This window comes from Mauremys reevesii, linkage group 2 (assembly GCF_016161935.1).
Source record: "Mauremys reevesii isolate NIE-2019 linkage group 2, ASM1616193v1, whole genome shotgun sequence".
NCBI lineage: Eukaryota > Metazoa > Chordata > Testudines > Geoemydidae > Mauremys > Mauremys reevesii.
Genome location: NC_052624.1, coordinates 133472628 through 133494585, shown reverse-complemented (window position 1 = coordinate 133494585; position 21958 = coordinate 133472628). Strand labels below are relative to the sequence as shown.

The 21958-nt window shown below is 52.3% G+C and overlaps 1 protein-coding gene across 12 annotated transcripts in view; it reads right to left on the bottom strand.

The window, feature by feature from the left end:
• TRIO (trio Rho guanine nucleotide exchange factor) overlaps positions 1–21958 on the bottom strand; it is a 437405-nt gene that overhangs the window by 290626 nt on the left and 124821 nt on the right. For 10 of the 12 annotated variants that reach the window (XM_039521976.1, XM_039521977.1, XM_039521978.1 and 7 more), the window contains 3 exons: positions 17065–17179; positions 2609–2801; positions 1308–1820 (listed from right to left, as the gene is read on the bottom strand). In XM_039521976.1, the coding sequence (XP_039377910.1) occupies positions 1308–1820; positions 2609–2801; positions 17065–17179 (821 nt within the window). Of the gene's footprint in view, positions 1–1307; positions 1821–2608; positions 2802–3770; positions 3804–17064; positions 17180–21958 lie in introns of those variants that run through there. The other 2 variants (XM_039521974.1, XM_039521975.1) reach the window with 2 other exon arrangements.

Below are 21958 nucleotides of genomic sequence, written 5' to 3'. Positions count from 1 at the left end.
TAACCCACCTATTCCAGTCATTGGGAGATATTTTTTTTCTGAGAGACTGAAAAGACAGAACTCTGAGTGATTGGCATAAACCCTACAACCAAAACTTTTAAGCAGGAGTTAACAATATGAATAAGGAGCTTTTCAGGTAAGACAATAAGGAAAATAGTTGTCAAGTGCCATATTTAGGTGCCTTAAACATTAACTCTTCCTTCATATGCTCTCTGTACAAAATCATCACGGCGAGAAATTTGCAGCTTTGTAGGCTTTCAGTCCCTGCAAGAGTAACTGAATTAACAAATTTCTGAGAGATATGGGGCATCATGAATGTGTGTGTTTTTGAGCTAATGTAACCGTAATTAAGAGTTTTCCCAACCACTATGTGCACCATTTATTTTTTTTCAGTTCCTGAATGGCAAAAACAGCTTCTATTTACTTTTTTTGATAATTTTCCTTTGGTCACAGATCATAAGTGGCATCTCCAGGAGCATTTTAGAAAATGGGCCAAAACCCACTCTTCAAGTGTTTTGGCAGTCTAATTTCAGCCTCTCTTAGGAAGACGCTACCATTTTTCTAGAAAGCTTCGTGTTCAGGTATACAGTTGTCATCAGTTTCTAGTTATGTCACATCTTCTGATGCAGAACTGCTTTTACGCTTTACCCTTTACCAAACAAACCCTGGTAATACTATGAACACAAATGTGAAGTGAGTGTTCTATCTATGGCCATTCATTAGGCTTCCCCACAACTAGGGTGTGCACTCTTTTCAAAAGAGATATTATCAACCACTAAAAATGAATCTCAGGAAATTAGCACATCTGTCTTGCCCAGTAATTAACACAGGACTCAAACATGTCAATGTAGGCATCTTTTCCTCCTTCCTGCAGTTCATGAGAGTTTAACTCATTCTCACCACTTACAGACTGAGCAAGTGCCATCACTGCATTCATCCTGCTGCAACAGAGGGACATTACTCTTTAACAGTATGCACATTCATTTTGTGCCAGCAAAAATACCATTTTAATATAAACTTACTGCAACTGAAGTGTCTGTGTGACAAGGGTTTTGAGTGACAGTTAATCAAGTTCACTGAAACACCAATTATCCACATTAGAAACTGAGTTCAGAAAATAGTAAAAGCCGCTTTGAATACAACAGTCCCTGCTACCTCAATGGAAAGTTGTACTTAGTAGTTCTTAGAGAATATTTTGCAGCTTTCACTGGCACTTTTTTTTTTTTTTAAAATAAGGCAAGAACAGCCTTAGTACCTTGCAGATGATGATGCAAGTTTGTTTCCCCTCTACCCCACAGCCCTTTTACCTTTTCAGCATCCTGCTCAAACAGCCTGAGCTGAAAACATTGGTCCAGTTTCAACTTCCGCACATGCCACATCTGATGCAGATGCTGCCGAGTTGAGTGCAGCCGGTCCAACATGGTGGATACTTTGGGTAAAAGGTTTTGCAAGTCTGCGTTCCCTGACCCAGAGTTCTTTTTGGGGAAACTTTCACTGCTCTGTATCCGCTGGAGCAGCTTTTGTCCTTCCAAGTCAAGGTCCTCAATAGGGGCCTTAATGACTTTCTTCTTCAATTGTGAATGCTCCTCAATCATATTTCGAGCACCCTCCAAGTCCTGAGGCAATTCCTTTTTAGCCAGTATATCCTGCAGTTCCTCCAGTCTGGACAGCATGTGGGTTGCACTGCTAATGTAGTCCTCAAAGGCAACTCTGATTTCGATCCATTCCTCATGGTTATACTCCAAACAGCCATCAAATTCTGGAGTTAGTTGAGAGGGGTCTACTACTTTGGTAAGGCCTTCCAGAGATACCATGTTAGTCTAAAAACACAATGAAGAATATTGCAATCACAAATCTGATGCTTTGAACTGTATTTTCACTGAATTTTCCAAATGCATCTAGTTAGTATTTTCTGTGCTTGTATTTTGAACATTAAAAACAACCAAGGCAACACACAATGCTTTATTTACAAAGCACATGTGGCCTTAGAAACCACAAATCTAGGCAGCAGAGCCTCTTGCTTTCCATATATTTCCATTTCAAGGAGAGCACTTAGGTCAGCTTTGGAAATCTTACCCTCTGGGAGGCAAGATACTAAATCCTGCAGAAACCCAGTCTCTTGTTCACAATGGGTTTTTACAGCTAACTTTTGTTTTTAAATAGTACCACTTAAAAATGTCTCATGTTTACATTTATCATCTCATCATGCTTCATGAGAAACAACTACACTCCTTTTTGGCAACTCTTTTGGTTAAAGTTTTGAAGTACCCATTGCAGAGTGGGAGGACAAGACCACAGGCTGGGTGGCGGCTTTCCTTTGCATGTCATACTGGTATTAACACAGTTACCACTACCTTGGCTAAGTGGAAAAATCTCTTCCCTTCATAGAAAGAGGCCAATATCTTTTTCATGAATTTAACACAGAGATTGCTTTAACATGAGACTAAAAATAGACCCACACTTCTTGCAGTCCTGCAGCTTGATTTAGCTCTCCAAGGTCCAAACGCCAAGGTTCAGCTCAACTATTTTTAATAAAAACCTGAGTTAGCTGGATCAAAACTCCCCATGAACTAAGCAGTAAGTCTACATTTGTCTATCTTGCTATTACCTCAAATTCAAACTTAGAGCTGCCGAAGTTAGTCCTCTGTTTTTGCCAGAAGTTGTCTGGCTTGATTATCAGTGCAACGTGAATACAACAGGGAAAGGATTCCTGTAAAATCTTCAGCAGAGGCTTAATAGAGTCCCATTTAGATCCACGCATGTCTACAATCACTGTGAATCCTCGTTTACAAACTTCTTCACTGGGGGGGGGAGAAAGAAAAGAAAAGAAAATATTAATATTCACTATTACAAGTTAAAGGCCAAATTAGGCTTCTCTTGTTCCATCACAACTCTTGGTAATTCAGTTGCCTGTGTAACAGCAGCAGGATTTGGCCTAAATGCTTACAATTGGACGTACTAACCAGGTCTAGAACTACACCCTGGTAAAGGAAACACAAAATTTGCTCTTAGTCAAGATTAATATTTCATTTCCAAGCTCTCTATGTACTTATCATTCTTCAGCCTTGTTGTGAATCAGCAGAGCAGCAACCATATTTACAAGTTGTTTTTCAATGCTGTACTAGTATCATTCATTTTGTATACCTATATTTTATTCTTACGCTGTACCCCATGGAAGGATACACAGTCCACTTTAGCAGCAAAATGCATTAATAACTGATTTTTTTTTCATCTCTTGTGCACAATGACATACCTCTTCGTGTCTGGAGAGTGAGGGTACTCTAGTACCCAACTGTGCTATGCAAATTAACTTGATGAGTCTCAAACAAAAATGCATGAAGACAGTTAAATAGGTATCTATGAAAGATGCGTCCAGTGTGTGACAAAGTTCCTCCTCTACCTTGGTGGGTCCTGCACTCATTGGCAGATTTGCTTGCCTCACAGATTCACCATGTGGATCGAGAAACAGTCTAGAGACCTTCCCCTCTGGTAAAAGCCACAGTTCAGGTCAGTTCCTCCTGTGTTTGATCAGGAGTTGGGAGGTTTTGGGGGGAACCTGAGCCCGCCCTCTACTCCGAGTTCCAGCCCAGGGCCCTGTGGACTACAGCTATCTAGGGTGCCTCCTGGTACAGCTGCGTGACAGCTACAACTCCCTGGGCTACTTCCCCATGGCCTCCTCCCAACACCTTCTTTGTCCTCATCACCAGACCTTCCTCCTGATGTCTGATAACGCTTGTACTTCTCAGTCCTCCAGCAGTACACCTACTCACTCTCAGTTCCTAGTACCTCTTGCTCCCAGCTCCTCTCATGCACACTACAAACTGAAGTGAGCTCCTTTTTAACTCAGGTACCCTGATTAGCCAGCCTGTCCTAATTGATTCTAGCTGTTTCTTCTTAATTGGCTTCAGGTGTCCTAATTAGCCTGCCTGCCTTAATTGGTTCCAGCAAGTTCCTGCTTGTTCTGGAACTGCCCATTACCTTACACAGGGAAAAGGGATCTACTTAATCTGGGACTAATAGATCTCTCCCTTCTAACACTCTCCTGCTGCTGCCCTCTGGCCTGGAGGGTGGAGGAAGGGTGGAGGAGGGGTGGCTGCTACTGGGCCCTTGCTGTTACTGCTCCAGCTACTCCCTTGGCTGGGCCAGACTCCACCACCTGCCCCCTTCTCTGCTACCCAGTTGCTGGCTGGCTGCTGAACCTCCCGTTGCCGCTGTTGCTCCAGCTACAGCCCTGGGGTGGGGCTGCTGGCCCACTCCCCAGAAGAGGGGAGTGAGGGACCCCAGCCCAAGCCATTGCTGCTGTGGTCATTACCACCATTTGAGCGGGGTCCCTCCTGCCTGGCCACCAGACCACCACCTGGAGCTGCTGTGTTTGCTGCTGGGGAGTTGCTGGAGACCCAAGGAGGAGAGGACCACCTGTTGCTGGGGGAGCGCACAGAGACTTTGAAGACCATCGTGGAGGGGGCACTTAAGGACTGAGTAATTTTCAAACTGTGCTCTTGTAGTGGGGGGTTTAGACTGTGTTTGTGGGGACACAGGGGTGTGGCGTAGAGGCTGCCTCCTGGTCCATCCGTATCCCCCTTCACTCCCTCCATCACTCCCACTGGCTGCTTACCATCTGCCTCCAGCTCCTGCCTCAGGGACTGAGCTGCTCGCCTAGTTTGCCACGCCCATTTCCACCATTTGGGCCTGCAGCAGCAGCCAGACCAAACATTGACTTTAAGGGCAAGCGCTCATGGGCACACACACCCCCGCCCTTGGACTGACCCCTCCCCTTTGCAACAGGGCCCCCAGCTTTACCCCTTGCTGCCTACCCTATTTGCCCCTGCAGGCTTTGCCCCTCCCCAGCCCCAGCTTCAGTTCGTTTGTCTGCCCCACCCGTTTCCCTCTACAGCAGGGGTCAGCAGCCTTTCAGAAGTGGTGGGCCGAGTCTTCATTTATTCACTCTAACTTAAGGTTTCGTGTGCCGGTCATGCATTTGAACATTCTCAGAAGGTCTCTTTCTATAAGTCTATAATATATAACTAAACTATTGTATGTAAAGTAAATAAGGTTTCTTAAATGTTTAAGAAGCTTCATTTAAAATAAAATTAAATTGCAGAGCCCCCCAGAGGGGTGGCCAGGACCTGCGTAGTTAAGTGCCACTGAAAATCAGCTCGTGTGCCGCCTTCGGCACGCGTGCCATAGGTTGCCTACCCCGATCTACAACTTTGTTTGCCCCGCCCCTGCCCTGAAGCCAGCCCCTGGGTCTCCCTATCCTGCCTCCAACCTGTTTGGGCCCCGCCCCTGCCCTGAAGCCAGCCCCTGGGTCTCCCTATCCTGCCTCCAACCTGTTTGTTCCCCTCCCCCTGCAGTCCCCCCAGACCTGATTAGCCCCTCCCCTCCTGTGCCCATGCCCCCTCCCATGCGCTTGTGCCCCTCCCTGTTTGAGTCTGACCCCTGTATCACTGCACCCGCCCCCCTATTGTTGTTACATCCCCCGATCCCTTAGTGCAGCTACAGGAGCCAGAATTCCAATCCGAGTCGGTGACTGAGGCCCTGCCACAAGTCCTTGATAGCCCACCCACCCATTTAGCCCTCCTCTTCTGGCATCCTCCTCCCCTGCCTGCAGCCTAGCAGGGAGGAGTGGTTGCCCTCTATCCCTGCCCTCCTTCACGGTTTGTCCTCCCCCCCGCCCGCTCTCATTATGGTGAGGGACACAGTGGGAGAGACCGCTGGAGCAGAGCCCCTGCCTCCCCTCCACCTGTCCCCCCATCTCAGGGGCGGCTCCAGGCACCAGCACACCAAGCACATGCCTGGGGCGGCAAGCCACGAGGGGCACTCTGCTGGTCGCCGCAAGGATGGCAGGCAGGTTGCCTTCGGCGGCATGGCTGCGGAGGGTCCGCTGGGTCCATGGCTTCGGCGAACCTCCCACAGGCTGCCGCCGAATCCGCGGGACCGGGGACCTCCTGCAGGCAAGCCACCGAAGGCAGCCTGCCTGCCGTGCTTGGGGCAGCAAAATACCTAGAGCTGCCCTTGCCCCATCTACCCTTCAGGCCTCCACCTCACTGCTGCTGAAGCACCTGTTACCACCCCTGCTGGGGCACCGGCAGACAACAGGATGACCTCCGCTGCTGCCACATCCCTTGCCCCCTCTGAATCTGGGGGAGCTCCCCCAGCCGGCGGGAAGGGCCAGGGCAAAAAGAAGGGTAAGGGCCCCACCAAAAAGACCAGGCCCTCTATGGCAGGGGCTGCCCCAGCTGCCGCGGCCCTGCCACCAGCCGCAGCGTTCCTCCCCGTTGCTCCCTCCACCAGCTCTGCAGGTACCCCGGCCCCCAGGGCATACACCCAGGTGGGGGTGGCCCCCATGCCTGGCAGTATGTCATCTCTCCCGACCACCGCCTCTACCACCATCTACAGTTGCCGGGACCTCTTCCCCACCTTAACCAGGAAGCACGTTGTCTGCTGCCTCCTGGTGCCCGCTTTGCCCCAAGTGGAGACCTACGTGGGGCGTTCGCAAGGGTGGTGGGGCCCATGTCCATCATGGCAGCCTCCAAAATGTACAGAAAGGTCATCTTCTTCCTAGCACTGGAGGCCGCCGCCCGGGAGGTGGAAGAGAAGAGCCTGGCTTGGGGGGGGGGGGTGTTCATCCCCCTGGAGCTGCTACAGGACCTGGGTGGCCGCATACTCCTGCCCTCTGTCCCTCCCTTCCTTCCCAATGCTACCCTGCTGCCTGCCCTTTCTACTCTGGGGAAACCCATCTCCATTATCAGCCCTCTCCCACTGGCCTGCAAAGACCCCGCCCTCCATCACGTCCTCTTGTTCCGCCGGCAGGTGCAGCTTCAAGTGTTGCCAGCGGCGCGTGACGGAGAGGCGCTCAAGGGGTCCTTCCTGGTCCCCTACCAGGGGCCCCGCTACCGGGTGCATTATTCTACAGGGGAGGCCTGGTGCTATCTCTGCCAGGCGATAGGACATGTCCAGAAGGACTACCTCCTGGCCCGGCAAGGAGGAGCATCCGGGATCCCCGAGCCCCAGCAGGGCACTGGCCCCATCATTGCCAGCACCCCTGGCTGTCCGGCACCCAGAGCCGCCCCCTCCTCCTCAGCCCACCACTGCTCCCACTCAGGCCCAAGGGGTTCCTCCCCCAGCACGCCCAGACTAGCAGGAGAGCTCTGCCTCCTCTGCTTGCGGTCTGGTGGGACCTCTGGAGGAGGGGGTGGTGGGATACCGCTGGGCACGGGAAAGGGCCCGCCCCAGGGGGAATCTTCCATCTCTCGTGCCACCCTACTGCTACCTCCCCTAGTCATCGCCCCGGCCCCCCAACCCAACCCCTGCTAGCCAGCCCCCTGATGATGCCATGGAGGGCTGGGCCCTAGTGCAGGGGAAGCGGAAGGCTCGAGCTCCGCTCCTTTCCACCGATGCAGAGGCCCCCAGAACACCAGGAAGGGGGGCACTGATGCCAAGCCTTCTTCTTTGCCCATGGGTGTGTTCCATCCACCAGTGCCAGCTGGGGAAGACGTGGCAGCATCGGAGGGTACCACCGCCCCTCCTCCAGAGTACCTTCCTCCGGAGGCCCCCGATGGAGCCCCTCCTGTCCCCTTACCATCTGAAGCCCCTGCGAACCCCGAGGCAGGCATCACTTTGGGTGCTTGCGGACAGAACCCCAGGGTGGGGTAAGGTGATCCCCCTTCCATCTACGAAGCGATTGAGGCCCTGGGTCTGACCCTGGTCACCCAGGGGGAGGGCGACCCTCTGCCAGCGGGCCTCAATCTGGGCAACCTCGCCCTGGCTCCCCTTTCCCCATGTACCATCCCGCAAACTGCTATTTCCACTCCCGCCTCCGAGGAGCCCCTGGACTCTTCCACCAACCCGGCCGCAGATGGCACCCCACCAGCAGCCGCCAAGCCTCTTGAGGTGACGGCCAGTGCCATGCGGCCGGGACCTGAGTCACCAGGGAAATCCCTCGTAGTTGCGGGGCAGCCAACCTCCTTCCCGGGTGGGGGCCCCATCACTGATTCTCCACCTACAGATGTCATGACCACAGCACCTACCTTAGAGTATGAGACTGGCATCGCCGAGGGCCCCCCTCCCACCCCACAGACCCCGAGCCCAACTGCGGGGTGCCACCCCCCAGTGGCCCAGTGACTTGGGCCCCCGGTCCCACTATCGCTCCTTTCCCTGTCCTTATTCCTGACCCCAGCCCTGCCCCCTCCACCTCCCATGATGTTATTGCCGGCTCTGGGGCTGTCTCCTTCCCCTTCCCAGAGGGTGACCCCCCCAGGGAGCGGCCTTTGTGTTTCCCTGTCCCGACCCACTAGGGACTGCTATCTTCCCACCGCCGCCACCGCTGAACCGGGGATCGAGGCGGGCCATGTGGCGCCGGCCCATTGGGCGCCACATCGGGGGTCTGCCCCCTGCCTGCCCGTCTCGGTGGGCCACGGGGCTTTGACAGGGGCCCCCACTGGGGAAAAGCCAAAGATCAGTGACTCCATCCCCCAATACGCTGAGAGAGGAGCTGCGGGAGTTTTTAGAAGATGTCCGTGGCTCCTGCAACAAGGTACAGCTTGCACTCCAGCGATGGAGGGGATTTTCATCAGATCCTCCGGGCCGCAAGGGCCCTCATGGGGGAGCGTAAAAGGACCAGGAAACAGGCTGCTGCAGCCTACCTTCGGGCCCACGGTTTCCGTGACTCCTTGCTCACTTACAGGGTGGGTCATGGTTTGCTGCGCGGCCCAATGGGGCCGTGAGCGTCCCTGCCGGCGAGGATCCCCCCCAGCCCTCCTCATGGCACCTGTCATCTTCGCTACATTGAACACCCAGGGCTGTAGGGTGGGTCTCCGCAGGTGCCATGTGCTCTCCTTCCTTCGGGGGTGGGGGGTATTCTGTGATTTTCTGCAGGAGACAGGCAGGCAGGGGGGACAGGCAGGCAGGAGGGACAGGGTCTATTTTAGCCACCTCACAGTTCATACAGCTGGAGTGGCGACCCTGTTCTCTCCCAACCTACGGCCCGCGGTGTGGGGGGGTTGCCGAGGCTGTGCCGGATCGCCTGCTGCACCTCCAGGTCCGCATGGAGGGGCTCATGGTCAACCTCGTTAATGTCTATGCCCCGACATCGGGCCTGGAGCGGCTGCATTTCTATCAGCAGGCATCCGCCTTCTTCGGCTCCTTGGATCCTCGTGAGTGCCTGATCCTGGGCAGGGACTTTAACACCACACTTGAGGAGTGGGACCGCTCAGGGACCGAGCAGTGCCTGTCCGCCATAGACATTCTCCGGGAGATCGTCAAACATCACTCCCCGGTGGACGTCTGACACGACCACCACCCAGATGACATCTCGATGTTCACCTTCGTCCGGGTAAAGGCCCATCAGTTGCGCCACTCCTGGTTGGACCGCATCTACTTGTCATGTTTCCAACTTTCATGGGCCCACTCCAGCGTTCGGCCAGCTCCGTTTTCAGATCACCATCTTGCCATCATGATGGCCTCTCCCTGTGCGGAGAGGCCGGGGCCAGCCTATTGGCATTTTAACAATAGCTTGTTGGAGGATGTGGGCTTCATGGCGTCCTTCTGAGAGTTCTGGCTGGACTGGCGAGGGCAGAGGCGCACCTTTCCCTCGGCGTGGAGGTGGTGGGTCCTGGGGAAGGTGCGCGCCCGGCTCTTCTGCCACGACTATACCCGGGGCGCCAGCCAACGGAGGGATGCATCGATAGAGCAGTTGGAACGGGAGGTCTTAGAGTTAGAGAGGCGTCTGGCTGCCAACCCCGAGGATCCATCCCTCTGCGGAGCGTGCCAGGAGAAGCGGGAGGAGCTCCGGGCCCTCGATGACCATTGGGCCCGGAGTGCCTTTGTTCAATCCCGCATCCTCCTTCTTCGGGAGATGGATTGCGGCTCCCGCTTCTTCTACGCCCTGGAGAAAAGGAGGAAGGCCAAGAAGCACGTCACCTGCCTTCTGGCAGAGGACAGCACCCCCCTCACGGATCCGGCAGAGATGTGTGGGAGGGCCAGGGCCTTCTACGCAGGCCTTTTCTCCCCGGATCCGACCAATCCTACTGCTTGCAGAGTGCTCTGGGACGGACTCCCGATGGCCAGCGTGGATGACCTAGACCGGCTAGAGCTGTCTCTCACTCTAGCTGAGTTCTCGGAAGCCCTCCGTCGCATGCCCACCAACAAATCTCCGGGCATGGACGGGCTGACCGTGGAGTTCTATTGCATGTTCTGGGACGTCTTCGGCCCAGACCTAATCACCGTCTGGGCCGAGTCCTCGCAGAGGGGGGTCCTCCCTCTCTCGTGCAGGCAAGCCATGCTTGCCTTATTGACGAAGAAGGGGGACCTCCGCAACTTACGGAATTGGCGTCCTGTCTCACTCCTCAGCATGGACTACAAAATCGTAGCAAAGGCCATCTCACTGCGGCTGGGGTCTGTGCTGGTGGACGTGGTCCACCCAGACCAGACCTACACCATCCCGGGCCACACCATATTTGATAACCTGTATCTGGTCCAGGACCTCTTGGAGCTCGGGTGTAGGGATGGTCTGTCATTCGCCCTCCTGTCCCTGGATCAGGAGAAGGTATTTGACAGGATGGACCGCGGGTATCTCCTGGGCACTCTGTGGGTGTTTGGCTTTGGAACGCAGTTTGTGGGTTTTCTCCAGATGCTGTACACTTCTGCAGAGTGTCTGGTCAGGCTCAGCTGGACCCTGACCCAGCTGATCAGCTTCGGGCGAGGAGTACGGCAGGGGTGCCCCCTCTCGGGTCAGCTATAAGCTCTGGCAATCGAACCCTTCCTCTGCCTCCTCCGCAGGAGGTTGACAGGGTTGGTGCTGCGAGAGACGGAGCTGTGGCTGGTCCTTTCGGCGTACGCCGACAATGTGCTCCTCGTGGTCCAGGACCTGGGCGACTTGGGGCAGGTGGAGGCCTGCCAGCCCGTCTACTCGACAGCCTCCTCTGCCCGGGTCAACTGGGTCAAGAGCTCTGGCCTGGTGGTCAGAGACAGGTGGCAGGCGAGCTCCCTCCCACCCGCGCTTCAGGCCATCCTGTGGAGCACAGGTCCACTGCTCTAGCTCGGCATTTACCTGTCCGCCACGCTTCTGTCTCTGCTGGAAAACTGGTCCGGTTTAACAGGCAGGGTGACGGAGTGGCTCCGGAAATGGACAGAACTACTCCGGTGCCTCTCCCTCCGAGAGAGGGCACTGGTGCTTAATCAACTAGTCCTGTCCATGCTCTGGTACTGAATCAACACCCTGGTCCCGGCCCCGGGCTTCCTGGCCCACCTCCGGATGGCGATTCTGGAGTTTTTGGCCAGGACTGCACTGTGTCTCTGCAGGGGTCCTCCACCTGCCCCTGGAAGAGGGGGGGCAGAGCCTGAAGTGCCTACACACTCAGGTCCATGTCTTCCGCCTACAGGCCCTGCAGAGGCTCCTGTATGGTGCAGGTAGTCCGGTGTGGAGAGTGCTGGCCCACGCCTTCCTCCGCCGCTTCTGAAGGCTCCAATACGACTGGCAGCTCCTTTATCTCCATCTGAGAGGTCTTCTGCGAGACCTCTCTGGGCTGCCGGTCTTCTACCAGGACCTCCTCCGGACCTGGAAGTTGTTCTCAGCGACCAGGTCCATGGCGGCCACCGTGGGGGCTGATCTCCTCGAGGAGCCCCTGCTACACAACCCCCAGCTCCGTGTGCAGGTGGCAGAGTCCCCCTTGGTGAGCCAGAGGTTGGTCCTGGCAGAAGTTACCAGGGTTGGAGACCTCCTGAACTATGACCATGGAGACTGGCTGGATCCCCTGATGCTCGCTCAGCGCATGGGGCTCTCCAGGCCTTGTACTCCGCAGCACGTACTTCAGGAGGTGAGGGCCTCTTTGCCGCCCGCTGTTCGGGCCTACCTTGACCGGGTCCTGCGAGAGGGCATGCCCCGCCCAGCCTCCACTCCAGGCCCTGCAGACCTTTTTATTGGGCCTCTGCCCCATGGACCCAACTGGCCCCCCGGCCCCTTCACCATGAGCCAGCTGCACAACTTGCAGCCAGTTCGTTTCCAGACTGCGCCAAGGAAACATCTATACACGCTCGTGCTCCACACCCTTCACTTCCTCACCCTCGCGTCCCGCCCCGACACAAAGTGGCTGGGCCTCCTGCCACCTCTAGAGGGTGAGGAGCCCCGGTGGGCCAGCCTATACTCTGCCCTGGTCCCGAGGCCCACCAGGGATATCAGCTGGCAGCTCATTCATGGGGCCGTGAGCATGGGCGTGTACTTGGCATGGTTTACCCCCTTCCTGGACACCTGGCACTTCTGTAGCGTGAGGGAGACCCTGGCGCACGTTTACTTGGAGTGTGCCAGGTTGCAGCCCCTATTCTGGCTCACAAATATTTTGTTACGCTTCTGGCTGCACTTTTCCCCTCACCTCCTTATCTATGCACTCCCCATCCGTGGCCCCAAAAAGCCACGGGACCTCCTGGTTAACCTTCTCCTAGCCCTGGCTAAAACAGCCATCTATAAAACCGGGGAGAGAAGGTTGGCCAATGGGGTCTCCTGTGACTGTGGGGCCTATTTCCGATCCTCCATCCATTCACATATCCGGGCAGAGTTCCTCCGGGCGGCGTCCACTGGCTCCCTTGACGCCTTCGAGGAGCAGTGGGTGCTGTCTGGGGTTCACTGCTCGGTGTCCCCGTCAGGTTCCCTTTGATCTCACTCCCGTCCCTGTTCTCTCATTTGTTGTCCCCGGAATTATTTGGTTTCCAGGCCCTGTGGATCCTCCCGTTAGGCTGGGGGGGAGGATGTCCTTTAGCAGTGGATGGGCACCGCCCGCCCACTTCCTAGTTCCCAATAGGAACACTCTCCGGTAGCCATCTGGCCTCACCCTCTCACAAGTGTTAAACATTAGCAGTGCTGTGGACCCAAGGAGAAATAATTCAGACTGACCAACCTAAGAGTTAAGTATAATCTAAAAATAGCTGATGAAAAAGTTTTCCAGGTTGCTGAGGAAAAAAGTGAAGTCTACCCATTGAGCTCCGTTTTACTGGCTGAGCAGAAAGCAGCCCTACACGCTATAGCACTGGAAAGTCCTGATTTCCACTACAATCACTGTGGTCTTGTCATTAATGACACGGGGTGAGGCAATGATCTTGGGGTGAGGGACTATGGCATTACAGAGTTTCTTCCACCAGCAGCACCAAATGGGCACTCTATGGGACTATTTTAGTGGAAATCAGGGTACTGGAAGCCCTTGCCCCATCCCTCCCCCAACTCATCTGGGCCATCCCACTCTGGCCAGGCACCTCATTTCTCTCCATATACTGAGTGACCCAATGGCCAAAGGACAAACTCATTGTCATAATGACCATAGTCATTTGGCCAGAGAGCCTCTGTAGGCTGGTAGCTGGGTCTCTCAAAGCCACTGGTCTAAAAGTTGTAAGGAGGGTGCTACGACCTCCTCCCCCAAATGCCTATTTGTGACTCTGACCCTTTACAGATGTCAGAATAAAAATCCATTTCAGGCCAAACAAACATTTTCATTTAAATGCTTCCCCATACACTAATTTTTTGATTCACTGACATTTTCTGCAAATTTTGGATTCAGTTTCAGTCAAACTTTTTAATTATTATTGTTGTTTTGGAACTGCCAGCGAACCAGGAAAATCCATTATTCACCTAGCTCTATGTACAACAGTTATGTGCTCTTATTTTTAGTCTGGAAAGAAACTGCAGCAAACTTTGAAAGCACATCACCAAATCAATGGGACGACGTGAGTGAATTTGGACCACTTGAATGAGCAAGTTTTTAAACATCGAGCCCTAAAAAATAATTTATTCAGAGTTGGGTCAAAAAAGGTCAAGTATTTTAAAATGTTTGGTTTTGACTCAACTAACTACATTCTAGAGAATTTGCTCATCAATTTTCGTGCAGCAAAGCAGCAGCTTGATTTAATCCTTACCTTTTATATTTTTAAAAAATAAGGCTATGGCTCAGATCACCTTTAGGTTTATTAATTTCACATCACATTTTTTCTCAACTTAAGTTTTCTAAAGGTCAAACTGAATGCTGGTGTGAAACCAATCTGCTCAGAGAAAAAAATTAGACACAAATGTAGCCATATTTATTTATCCCTGAACAAAAGCAACATAAAAATTGCTGTAGCAGAACTCTCAAAGAGTGAATTTATGACAAGATTTTCAAAAGCATCTAGTTAATTGAGAGTACAAGACCCAGTGACTTTCAACGGAACTTGGGCTCCTAATTCATTTTTGAAAACTAAACCTTAATCCAGTAGTTGTTCCCTGGCAGTGATCTACTCAGAAAAAGATAAAACCATGCTGGAGTTGGATTTTAACTGGGGTGATAACTGAGAGAAGACAATACCGCTCAGGCTTAGCCAGAGATCTGCTTATACCCTGAAGCACTGCTACTGTTACCCATTTTAATAGACATATCCTAGCACAGTGGCTTTTCACTTGCTGCTGTAAGTACACGGAGGGAACAGGGGAGGTCACTGCTTCTCTATTTTGTACTTGTTCCTCCTCCTCCTCCTCCACCCTGAATAGGAAAGGCATTTCTCCCAGCTACAAGGGCTAGGGGAGCCCCCTGCCATTACCTGACAATGGATCCAAGGCTCTAAAACTGACCTTCCTCTCCAACAAAATCGTCCCTTTAGCACCTTAATGGTCCTTCTACTTAGTGGCTGCAATAGCTACCTTCCGCTTCAGATTACTCCCTCGGAACTCTAGTCAGTACCAATTTGCCCCTTCCCTATCAAATCCTGCTGAGAGTCTCTGGCTTTCCTCACAGCTTGTTTTGGGAAGGGACAGGTGATAGGGCAAAGATAACAGATCTCTTCTGCTCACTTGGAGCCCAACTCACCGGCAGCCATTTCCAGCCCTGAACACATTCATGAATACAAGCCTCCAACACCTTTCTATTCCCTTGAGAGAATTCAGACACCATGGGTGAAATCTCCTGTCCATTAAAGCTAGTAGCTTTGGCACACCTATTCAGTTTCCAACACTGCCATTGTGTAAACCACTTAAAACACACCAATAGCAAAGCATGTGAACTACCCTAAATTCAAGAAACATTGTGTAACAGACAAGGAACAGCCAGTCAGAAATAGGTAAGAGTCGCATAATACAGGGATTCTGCCAAAAGACTCAGGTGACATTAGGAACAGCATGTGTTGGAGGATTGTTTAGCCCCCTACCATATCATAAGTTACAGTGGCTTGTTTACACAACTTGCGCCAAAACAAAAGAAATCAGTTTTAATGCACACTTTTGGGGGTCTGTTTTCAGTTTGTGTATAAGCCAGCCCTTCCTATCTGTAAGGGACAGCTCCTTTTTACCACTTTGGCAGTTTTAAAGTGCTGTACAGCCAGATAGTTCAGCCATTGGGGGTAACACTAGTTTAACGAGACTTCCCTGGATGGAGAAACTATTTCTCAATTCCTTCTTGGAACCCACGCCATAGGAGGCCTTGCCAGAGAGAAGGACTTGTGGCTTTGTACTGCTGCCTTCCAGCTAGTCTCAGCTATTAGAACCACTCCTTCAGGTCAGACTGCCGGGGTGATTAAAGCAGCCTTAGGGCTAATTTAACTCACACCAGGGTTGGCAGGCCTTAGCTGGACCCAGAATAGAGAGCATACATTAGTAATCTTTGTCCCCATTCTGTCCTGCACTGAGCATAGCTCAGCTGAAGCAGAGGTTGGGGCAGATACTTTTCTTTAATACTAGCTCCAATTTGTGTATTTTGGAAGGTGTTTTTTCGTTGTGTTTCACAGCATATAAAGTATCCAAGTTACCATGGTATACTACGTTATTATTCAAATGGGTATTCTTTATAGTTTTACATATTGCTTTCTTCTTAGGCTTTGTATCAACAAGTTTAGTTAGTCAATTAATTATAACTGTGTTAGTTCAAGATCTGTTAGCAACTAAGGCAGACTTCAATACCACTAAAATGTGTTAACAGATCATGGTCAACCCAAGGAGACGGCCGAGGTGTTCAATGCTATCAACACTAGGCAGTAATGTGGTTTTTAAATCAACTTTTTTCCCTACTTTTGACAAGTCTTTTGAGTGATGTTCTCATTATTTCAGAATGCAAGCACCCTTGTATGACCATCTAGACCACTGCTACTCCCAGATGACATGCAGCAGCCAGTCTGCCAGCAATCCACATACCACAGATGGCCCAATTTGCTGTTAAGTCTTTTTCTAAGCAGCTTAGGGCATGGCTACACTTGCGAGTTAGAGCGCTAAAGCAGCCCTGGGCGCCCTAAGTCACGACCCGTCCACACTGGCAAGGCACTTAGAGCGCCTGGACTCTGTAGCTGGAGCGCTCCTGGTAATCCACCTCCATGAGAAGCATAACGCTTGGTGCGCCTTGGCTGAAACGCCCGAGCATCAGTGTGAATGAGGTGTTGCATTACTGTGCTCTGATCGGCCTCTGGAAACGTCCCATAATCCCCTTAAATCAAGTGGCCACTCTTATTGTTTTGGAATTGCTGCAGGAATGCGGATATGCCCTTTCAAAGCTCTGTTTCTGACAGCTGGCATGCTTATCTGCTCTGGAACAAAGCAAACCATTACTGTGGAATGCTGTGAGAGAGAGAGAGAGGGGGCGGGGGAGAGGGGGTCTGCTGCTGTCTGAACTTACAAGACAGCGTGCTGACATGCTCTCAGCCCCCCAAAAACCCACTTTCTCTCCCCCCACATACACAGAACACACTCCCTGTCACACTCCACTTCACCCTACCCCCCATTTGAAAAGCATGTTGCAACCACTTGCATGCTGGGATAGCTACCGCAATGCACTGCTCTCTGTGGCCGCTGCAAGAGCTACTAATGTGGCCACGCCAGTGCGCTTGAATTTGACAGGGTGGGCACAGTGCAGGGCTTTCCCTGCTGCGGTCTCTGACGGCTGCTTTAACTCACAGTGCTCTACATTTCCAAGTGTAGCCATGCCCTTAAAAACAGTGAGGAGCGTGAACTTGCATCACTCCTTAACCCATTTCATTTCATAACCGGGAAAGATGTGCAACACTAACCAACAGTTTCACTAACCAACAGTGTAAAGTTTGAAATCTTAACAAGTGATCAGCTCTTACCTAGGGATACAAGCTAGGTATGATATTAGTCTCCTAAGGTCCTCTTGTCGTATTCTATCATGATTGCTGCGAGCTGGAAATGTTAGAATGGGGCCTCCACGTTTATCTCTGCCACCTGAAAAACAAGATTTGTGATAAGTGCCAAAAGCATACCATACAACACAACAAACCAACAAGAGTCCATGCCTTGGAGAGTTTACAATCAGACTGCACTTAGAAAAGAACCAAGGCCTCTTTCTACTAGGTGTGCACGTCCACTTGGAAAGAAAATGTGATTTAAAATTTACTAAAATAGAACCACCCAAGGCTGTGGGTCAAAAGACCATTTTAATTAAACAACAAAGTGTTGGGGTCAGGACGACCAACACCATGCTCCTCTATTTTCATCACTGCAAGCCAATGATGTGCCTGATCCCCTGGCAGCTCACAGGATGTGAATGTCAGTGAGTCATCCACACAACCTTACCTACTGCTCACAGCTTGGTGTATTGGGGGGAGGGGAGGTTATCAGCACCTAATGCGTGCTTCTCAGAGAATTTAAGATAGCTGGCTTTGTGAAACTGATTCTTCTAAAGCCAAAAACCAGTTTAAAAATTTCCCAAAAGACACACTTAGGGCATGGCTACACTTGCGAGTCAGAGCGCATTAAAGCAGCCCAGTGCGCTCTAACTCATGACCCATTCACACTGGCAAGGCACGTAGAGCACTCTGACTCCGCGGGTAGAGCGCTCCTGGTGCTCCACTTCGGCGAGTGGAACAACATTTGATGCGCTTCCGCTGGAGCACCGCAGCGCCAGCGTGGACGTCCTGGTCTGTTAATGCACTCTGATCGGCCTCCTGAAGTGTCCCACAATGCCTGTTCTAGCCACTCTGGTCATCAGTTTGAACTCTACTGCCCTGCCCTGAGGTGACCACCTGTCAGACCAGCCCTTTAAATTCCCCGGGAATTTTGAAAATCCCCTTCCTGTTTGCTCAGCCAGGCATGGCGTGCTCTCAGCGAATCTTTCCAGGTGACCATGCCTCCATGCACCAAGCGATCCCCAATATGGAGCAATGGCAAGGTGCTGGGCCTCATCAGTGTTTGGGAGGAGGAAGCTGTTCAGTCCCAGCTGCGCTTCAACCATAGGAATTACGATACATTCAGGAAGATATCAAGGGACATGATGGAAATGGGCCATGACTGGGACGCTCTGCAGTTCAGGGTTAAAGTGAAGGAGCTGCGGAATGCCTACTGCAAAGCCCGCAAGGCAAACTGCCACTCCGGTGCTGCCCCCGAGACCTGCCATTTCTACAAAGAGCTGGACACAATACTTGGCGGTGACCACACCTCCACTCCGAGTACCACCATGGACACTTCAGAGCCCAGTCCAACAAGGCAGGAGGAGGAGCAGCAGCAAAGCAGGAGCAAGGGTGCTGAGGAGGAGGAGGAGGAGGAGGAAGACACCCTGGCATCCCTAGATGCATGCAGCCAGGAGCTGTTCTCAAGCCAGGAGGAAGGTAGCCAGTCACGGCGGCCGGTGCCTGGGGAAGGACAAACACCAGAGGAGGTTCCCGGTAAGCAGCTTTTATTTTGGGAAGGAAGTTATTTGGTGCGGGCTCTTGGGGCGAGGACGGTTAGGGCTGCATGCATGCCTAGATGTGGAATAGGGCGTTGATGTGCTCTCTCACATTGCGGTAATCGGCCTCAGTGATCTCTTCAAAGGTCTCAGCCAGAACTTGGGCAATGAGCTTGCGCAGGTTTTGTGGGAGAGCCACTGTGGTCCTTGTCCCAGTCAGGCTAACGTGTCCGCGCCACTGTGCCATGAGGGGTGGGGGGGACCACTGCTGCACACAGGCAAGCTGCATGAGAGCCAGGGCAGAAGCCGCATTGCAGAAGACGACCCTCCCTTGCTTCCCAGGTCACCCTCAGCAGTGACATATCTTCCAGGACGAACTTCTGTGGAAAATGTGGGGACACTGTCCTCCTGCAGTTGTTGGCTCTCCCCCAGGCACAGAAACCCAGAGAACAGTACAGCCATGAAAGAATCAGTCCCCCTTGACCCTGTGCTTACTCACCATTTTGAGGCTCCAGTGGGTTGTACGCGCTCACTTTGGGATGGGCAAATTATGCTGTTGTGTAGACTATGCTTGCTCTCCCTTAAGTACGGGGGAATCATTGCTCTGTCTGGTGTGAACAATGCTGCCTCTGTTAAGTGTTGCATTTTGCCTTTACAGATGCAACCTTGAGATCTCAGCCATCCATGTTATCACCGGCCAAGAGGCTGCAAAGCATCAGGAAGAGGCCACATAGAAGCAAAGAGGACATGCTGCACACTCCCTTAATGAAAATCAACAAGTGCAGGAGTGGCGGAAGAGTGAAAGGAGGGTCCACCAGTAGAATGAGGATCGCTGGCACCAAAGCACAGAGTGCCTGATAAGCATCATGGAGCGCCAAGCGGACTCGATCCAGGCGCTCATAGCCATGCAGGCGGAGCACTACAGCGCCTGCCCCTCCTGCAGCCCTTGTCCCAAAGCTCTTTCCCTTGTGCCCCCATGTCACCTCCAACCCACATTCCCCAACATCCAGGTTCTTATCGAAACCAGCTGCCTCCAACACCTGTAGCTTCATCACCCAGCCCTGAAAACTACGACCCTTACCCTCTGCACTCAACCCCCATCACCAAGCAGTATAGCCATCCTGAAGTGCAGCACTCATTGCACAGCACTCCAAACAGAAAGGCTGAGTATGATCATAGGACATACACAAATCTGTGATTGTACCGTTCCCCACCCCACCCCCTTTCTCTTTCTGTTTCCCAAGCAGTTGTGTTTCTTTTCAATAAATGCATTTTCTTTTCAATAAATAGACTTTTTTGCTTTGAAAACATTATTTATTACTGCATAAAGTAAAAGATACCTTAGCCCAGGAAAGCAACAGGCACTGCAACTCAGCGTAGCAAACACAGATTCCTACTAACATTGGAACCACTGCACTTCACTCCTGTGCATGGCACCAGACATTACTGGTGGCTTTCAGCCTCAAATTCTTCCCTCAAGGCATTCCTAACCCTTGGAGCCCCACGCTGGGCCCCTCTAATAGCCCTGCTCTCTGACTGTTCAAATTCAGCCTCCAGGTGTTGAACCTCCAAGTTCCATGCCTGAGTGAATCTTCCACCCTTCCCTTCACAAATGTTATGGAGGGTACAGCACGCGGATATAACCACGGGTATGCTGTTATAGGCCAGGTCCAGCTTCCCATACAGAGAGCACCAGCGGCCCTTTAAATGGTCAAAAGCAAACTCCACAGTCATTCTGCACCGGTTCAGATCTGTTGTTGAACCGCTCCTTGCTGCTGTCAAGGCTCCCTGTGTAGGGTTTCATGAGCCACAGCATTAAAGGGTAAGCGGGGTCTCCAAGGATCACAATGAGCATTTCGACTTCCCCAACAGTGATTTTCTGGTCTGGGAAAAAAGTCCCAGCTTGCAGCTTCCTGGACAGGCCACTGTTCCGAAAGATGTGTGCATCATGCACCTTTCCAGGCCAGCCTGTGTTAATGTCAACGAAACGCCCACGGTGATCCACAAGCGCCTGGGGAACCATACAGAAATAGCCCTTCCAATTAACGTACTCGGAGGCTAGGTGGGATGGTGCCAGAATTGGAATATGCGTCCCATCTATCGTCCCTCCAGAGTTAGGGAAACCCATTTGTGCAAAGCCAGCTACAATGTCATGTACGTTACCCAGAGTCACGGTTCTTCTGAGCAGGATGTGACTAATGGCCCTTCAAACTTGCATCAACATGATTCCAATGGCCGACTTCCCCACTCCAAACTGGTTAGCAACTGATCGGTAGCTGTCTGGAGTTGCCAGCTTCCAGATTGCAATAGCCACCCACTTCTCCACCGTTGGGGCAGCTCTCAATCTCGTGTCCTTGCACCGGAGAGTGAGGGCAAGCTCCTCAAACAGTCCCATGAAAAAGGCTTTTCTAATCCGAAAGTTCTGCACCCACTGCTCATCATCCCAGACTTGCATGACGATGTGATCCCACCACTCCATGCTTGTTTCCCGAGCCCAGAAGCACCATTCCACAGTGCTGAGCATGTTCGTGAATGCCACAAGCAATCTCGTGTCGTACGCATTACATGAGTTGATATCACCGTCCGAGTCCTCACTGTCACTTTGGATCTTAAGGTAAAACTCAACTGCCAAACGTGATGTGCTGGTGAGATTCGCCAGCATATTCCTCAGCAGTTTGGGCTCCATTCCCGCAGACTGGAAGGGAAGACAGAGTGCGCAGTACAAAAAACGTTGAAAGATGGTGCCAATCATGGACGGAAGCAGAGGGATTGCTGGGATGCAAACCAATGCATCACGGGGCTTTGGGACAGGACCCAGAATGCCCCGCATCCCCCGCCACCTTCCCACAAACCACAGCGCCAGAATGGGAAGAGGTGCTTTGTGGGATAGCTGCCCACAATGCACCGCTCCCAGTGCTGCTGCAAGTGCCGCAAATGTGGCCACGCCAGTGCGCTTGCAGCTGTCAGCGTGGACAGACTGCAGCGCTTTCCCTATTGTGCTCTACGAAGGCAGGTTTAACTCACAGCGCTCTACATCTGCAAGCGTAGCCATGCCCTCAGACTATGTCTACACTGTGCACCTTACAAGGGCACAGCGGTGCCACTGCAGCCGCACCGTTGTAAGGTGTGCAGTGTGGCCACTCTTTATCGCCGGGAGAGAGCTCACCCGGCATCAGAATAAAACCACCTCCAAAGAGGGGTGGTAGCTTCGTTGCCAGGAGCGTGGCTCCCGACGAAGTGCTGTCCACACCAGTGCTTTTCGTCACTACAACTGTCGTCGTTCAGAGGGAAGATTTTTCACAACTCTGTGTGACAAAAGTTTTAGCGATGAAAGTACC